The sequence below is a fragment of the Rhyacophila brunnea genome, unplaced genomic scaffold, assembly GCF_057557595.1.
Source record: "Rhyacophila brunnea isolate RB1 unplaced genomic scaffold, BYU_Rbru_1.0 scaffold_20, whole genome shotgun sequence".
Taxonomy (NCBI): Eukaryota; Metazoa; Arthropoda; class Insecta; order Trichoptera; family Rhyacophilidae; genus Rhyacophila; species Rhyacophila brunnea.
In genome coordinates, this window is record NW_028232860.1 from 22,414,619 (window position 1) to 22,420,618 (window position 6,000).

A 6,000-nucleotide genomic window follows, 5' to 3' on the forward strand; every position below is an offset into this window, starting at 1 on the left:
GAGTATGACGGCGTCACGCTCACACGCGACGGGAGAATCGGATCAATGATTTTGGTCGATCAAGGAGACCGCGTACTGGAATAAGGCTCGGGAAATCTTTGATCGGCGAAGTATGAGTATGTACTAAGCAATTATTACTGCCTATATGTCTGGTTGACGGAATAACATCCGCCAACTAGTCGTAAGTATGTGCCCGTGGCGACACCGAGCTGTATTAGATGTTAAAGTAAGAAAGATTGCACGACACCTCATTTACCGCGCTCCTGTCTGCACACAGATCCAAAGTCTACACCGCTTCGCCGCTATCATCGCCATATCAGAGGACTCTTGGCAGAACTTCACCGCCGCGGAAAAGTCTTTATAAAGATATTCTTCGACGGCCGACTACTTCAAGATTCCCCTGCAAAGCCTTCATAGCGGAGACGCCTGTCAACACCAAAACCTCCATCATGAGCAAAATACCGTCGCTCGTGGGGTTATTGGCTCCAGAGTGCCACCGACAAGTGGACGATAACATCAAGACAGACCTGCTGAACATCCGTGTACTGAGGAGGAAGCTGAGGGCCGCGGACTTCGCGTACATCTACGGCTTCCTCGCCCTTGCCTACGGGATTCAGCCGCATGACTCTCTTCCTGACCTGCAGAAGCAACGCGATTCTCAGGACAAGAAGAGGAGGAACAAAAACATATCGAATTACCAGAGGGTCCTCGAAGAGATCAACGCCATGGACTCGGGACTACTCAAGCCTTTCTCGGAAGAGGAAGACGAGGAGTACGAAGACTTGGATTATGATGACTCCGACTTCTTCCTAGACACCGATGATGCCGACGACTATAGCGGCAAACTCGTTCACTCCATGGATGCTGTAAAACCCACCAAAGCCCCCGCCTCGGCCAAGGCCAGGGCTGCCGCCCCAGCCACAGCCAAGGACCCGGTCTCGAGTGGGAAACCAGTCTCCACCGCCCACGAACAGATGGACACCACGCCAGCGGCCACATCTGTATCGCTTCCAAACCCAGATCACCGCACAGCAGCGCCGGAAAAGCCCGCCGTAACCGGCAAGCCTAACCCTACCGCCGCCACGCAGAAACCCACAGCAGATCCCCGCGCATCCGCGCCAGTAAAACCCGCCGACGCCGGCAAGCCAGACGCACCGAAGAGTTACGCAGCAGCGGCCAAGTCCTCAACGGACAAGGACGTAGCCCGCGTAGAACACGGAAAAAAAGCGACCAAAAGACAAGCAACCGACCGGGCAGACCAAAAAGCGGCCAAGAAACCCGCCACGGTCTCGCCGAAGAAACCGGACATGCCTAACATTAACCAGCCGGCATGCTCGAAGAAGACAACAGTCCCCGGAAAAAATTCAAGAGGCAACGCGCCTTCGAAGAATTCGGCCAAGAGGAACTTGGACCGCACGGGAGCACAGAAAATCCCTCCGATTGTCCTTCACGACAAAAAGGCTTACAGGGACAACATGAAGCTGCTGGAAGAGGCAGGAATATGTGTCTCTGAAGCCAAAAATGTCAAGACGGGGATTATACTAACGATCTCAGAAATAGAAGAATACAGACAAGCAGTAAAATTACTAGACAGCAAGGGCATTGAGTTCCATTCCTACAACCTATTTGGGGACAAACCCCTCAAAGTGGTGCTCAGGGGAGTTCCAGAAGAAACGGCCGCCGAAGAAATTCGCGCCGAGCTTGTGGAACTGGGATTCACCATCAAGAGCGCGTATCGGATGACTCAAGGCCACTCAAGAACTCAGATACCGCTAATCCTGGTGGACGTAGAGAGAACCAGCGACGCCAAAGACATCTACCGACTTGAAAAAATCTTTGGACTATCTATAAAGGTGGAGCCACTACGCAGGAGGACGACGGACGGACAGTGCCATCGCTGCCAAGGCTTCGGCCACGCCGCTTCCTGCTGCCATGCCAGACCAATGTGCGTCCGTTGTGCAGGCGATCACCTCACAGCTGACTGCAAGAAACCCAATACCACAGATCCTGCGACATGCGCCAACTGTGGAGGCCCTCATCCGGCCAACTACAGGGGATGCCCGAGGCACCCAAAACACGCCCGATACGGATACACAGAAGCAGATAAACGACAAGCGGAAAGGACCCAAGACAGATACTCGTTCAGGCCTGCCTGGAAGACCACCCAGGAAAAACCTAAACCAGAGGAGATAAAGGACATGATAAATGCTTTAAAAAACACTATCGACACTGCCAACAACATGATATCAAAACTGACAGAATTAAACTAATCTCGACAAGACCTGAAAGCCCAATAATCAAGACCAGAAGACGATGAGGAAACGAGAAGAAGACGAATTATTATACATATGATTTTATACATCTAAGCCATCCTACAAAACTCAAATAAGACATGACATCCAATTAGTAGCTAAACCGCTACACGGAGCAGACTTCCATCATACGCCATAATATAGATGAAAGGGATAGGGGGCATAGCCCCGGCACCCTACACGCCAAGCATACCAAAAGAAAAGATCCATGGAGTAATTCTCTCTTTGTTTACTCTCTACTTCTTGTACTTCTCCATGATTACAGATCCCATGCCAATCAACCAAGACCGACCACCACCCAAGATGACCGGATAACCCAGGAGGGTATTTCTAATAAATCCCCCCCTCCCCTAAATAAATATCCTTTTTCCTTCACTCTCACCAATCTACCATTTTTGTATCTTTTTCTTCCCTACAGATTAAAACCACAGCGGAGGGGTTTTTGGCCGGTTGTGGGCTTGCTCACCTCCGGAGTTTTTCCCCCCTCTGCGGCTCAAATTTTGATGAGCAAACGGGCTAGACCCGCAGTAACACACGATAAAGATGCGATTATGAATGCTGATCTTGTTTGGCCTTCTCTCAGTCTTCAAGGGAGCACTCACCTGGTGCAGAAGAAGACGACCCCGGCTCTGGATTCGGACTAGACGAACGCCAGACCCCATGACTGAACGCTGGACTCTGCAAAGCTGGACAGAAGCGAGATGTGGGGTGGGGAGTTGTTGGAGGCCTGTGAGGGCGGCGGTCATTGTTGTTGTTTGCTCGAAAGAAACACTTTTTAAATATACTTACTAGAGATTCCTTCACCCAGATCCCAAACCTGGTCTCGGTCGGTCGCGAAACCGCCGAAACCAGGTCCTCTCACACCAATCATGCTTCACTCCAGATAGATACTACATATAAAGGGGATAGACGCTAAAAACCGTCTAGGTGGCCCAAATGTATAAGCATATATCCTAAGTAAGTAAGTTTAGAATCCATCAGCAGTCTTCTCTCGCACTTACGACCCCGAACCTGCAACGGTTCGCGGCGCGAATTATTCACTCTCCTCCATACAAGTTTGTCAAAACTTGAGAAGAGGTACTCACCGAGGTCCGAGATACCTACCGGTCGATACCTACTCCTCCAAATGTCAGATAGCGACTTAGTCGTTTTCGCGAGTTTAATTTGTTTCTTTACTATTGGACCCGGCTCCCAACCTTTCGGTATAAAGCCCTGTTCGTGCAATTTCGCTTACGCTAGTTAAAGTGAATAAGTAAATAATAAACGTATTAATTTTATATAAACAATATTATAATAATAAATTAGTTCCATGAGATTTTGTTCTTGTATGTCTGTGTTTTCGCTTACTTGACTTTTCTTTATAATTTTTGTGAATGTGACATAATAAATTAACTATAACAGAGTGAACATTAGTTTCCATTTACTATATACTGTGCCTACCTGTTCTTCCAAACATTGAATGTACCTCCACTCCAGGCCCGGAGCTAGCCGAGGATTCGGAGGCCTACACGGTCCTATATAATGTAATGCTAAATCGTACTCACGCGCATCGGGTCTGAAATTGTACTCTGTATGGGTAACGTTGAATGCAGCATGAAGGTGATCCAAATTCCGTTCAAAACCACACTTGGGTGCTTTAATAACGTGTCCTAATAGATTGATCTTCAATAATAGACGTAAACAGAGTACATAAAATATAGATTTTGTAATTACCTACTACACGCAAAGAACGTCTTTAGTGTGCTTGAATACATAACTTGTGAAAAATACATTTATTGGCAGCGTTCAATACATTGTTTGTAAACTTTTGAATAAAATGGTGACCTATTGATCACGTCTTGCTTTCGAAATACATTTACGGTTATTTGTGATATTACGTTATCAAAATCTAAATAAACTCCGTACACAGTTCGAAAACACCTCAGAAAAACAAATTGATTAGAAACAAACTCTTTCCGAATAATGTATGATCAATAAACAATGTTACCTACAACACTTCTGAGAAAATATAAAACTGATAGAAAAAGTCTTTTTTGATTAAAAAAAAATACCACACCCAGCAGCAATCGAACATGCGTCTCTCGGGATTCGCGCCCACGTACATCAACCTCAATGCTATAGGCATCCTACCTAATTGCGACAAATTTTTACTAATGGCTCTTACAGTCCTCTCTGAAGCGCTTTCTAAATTGAGTTGCAATCAAATGGCAACTGGCTTTTGTATTGTAAATCAAAGTAGGTATTAATTAACTTAATTACTAACCGATCTTACTGATCTTTTCTCAGAAGTGTTATCAAAATTATGTTTGTTCAATAAAAAATAATATTACATTCTTAAATCTTGTGAATTATTCATTATAAAATAATACTTAATTAAACAATGTTACATTACATCTTAAATTTTTCGTTGATTAAAAATAGAGTTTACTTAAGGGCGGACGTGCTCAGCGTGGGTCAAAATGGAGCTTTTTTCTATTTTCAAAGCATGATCCCGGACATACCTTAAACGTTGTAGATAATCTATTTATATAATTTTGAAGCCTTATTATCCTTTATATTTATTTTAAACATTTGATGACTGTATAAAGTATTTTTATTACATAAAATAGTATTCTTTTAAACCTCTCGCTCTAATGTTTTAGAATATAGTCATATTTCAGTACGTCCATGTGAAGTGGTGTCAAGATTTTTTATATTTATTAATTTTTAAAAGCATTTATAAAACCATTACTAAAATTTATGTCGACATTATTATAGTGAAATATTTACAATAAAAATTATATTGATAATCTCTGTGATCCCAAATTTGACAAGAATTAGGAATTTTATTATTCAAAAAATGGGCAAGATTTACACATTTAAAGATACTTTTAAAGATACTGATTGTAATCTATGTCTTTGACCATTCAAATGTGATAAACATTCTACGAATAATGTTTGCTTTAAAATAATTATTGACCTAAGAATAAGGTAGTATTTTTTTGAAATATACCACTTCTTTTGGCATTTCCCAGTGGCTAAGCTACAACATACGGCCGTAGCAATGAATTGACAAACGATAAAAGAAGTAGGGAGTAATATCATGGTAACGCGCGTATTTGAACATATAAATTTTTGGTCTGTAGTCGTAGTACGAGACGTTTTGATCTTAGTTCCGTCCTGGAATTAAATATTTTATCACACGTGTAAAGCTTGCTACAAATTAATCTGCAATGGGAAATTACATATCAATAGCTGATTTTACTATTAGCGTTGGTAGCTAGTAGTTCCAAACAACTTCCAATAAATACCCATAGACAAAAATATTATGAAAAATATGATTACTAAAAAGAAGAAAAAGTCTTATCGATCACTTATTTGTTATTATTGAATGTGGCATATTTAACCGAACCGGTTGATAGCAGGTTTGGGAGCAGCACTATCCCTAATAATATTATTTGTCGTGGGGCGAAATGATATTTTGATTGGAGACTTGGGCGAAACTTGAATAAAGTGATTAAACTTGATTGATTATTTTTTTAAACTTTATTTAACTCATTAGAAAAAGCAGATTTCAGGTATACCTACATAGTAATCGATTCTTATAAAGAAATTAATTACACGCAAAATAAATATATACAGATTATAATTTATAATGTGTAGTGATTATGTAAAATTATGTATTATCATAGTCAAAACAATATTAAAA

At 42.2% G+C, this 6,000-nt stretch overlaps 1 protein-coding gene across 1 annotated transcript in view; it reads left to right on the forward strand.

Moving 5' to 3' along the window:
- LOC147071408 (uncharacterized) overlaps positions 1-2,271 on the forward strand; it is a 444,271-nt gene extending 442,000 nt beyond the window's left edge. The window contains exon 2 of the mRNA XM_085948650.1: positions 236-2,271. Coding sequence (XP_085804776.1) covers positions 450-2,270 — 1,821 coding nt within the window. The 5' untranslated portion in view covers positions 236-449 and the 3' untranslated portion in view covers position 2,271. The remainder of the gene's footprint in view (positions 1-235) is intronic.
- The last annotated feature ends 3,729 nt before the right edge of the window (positions 2,272-6,000 follow it).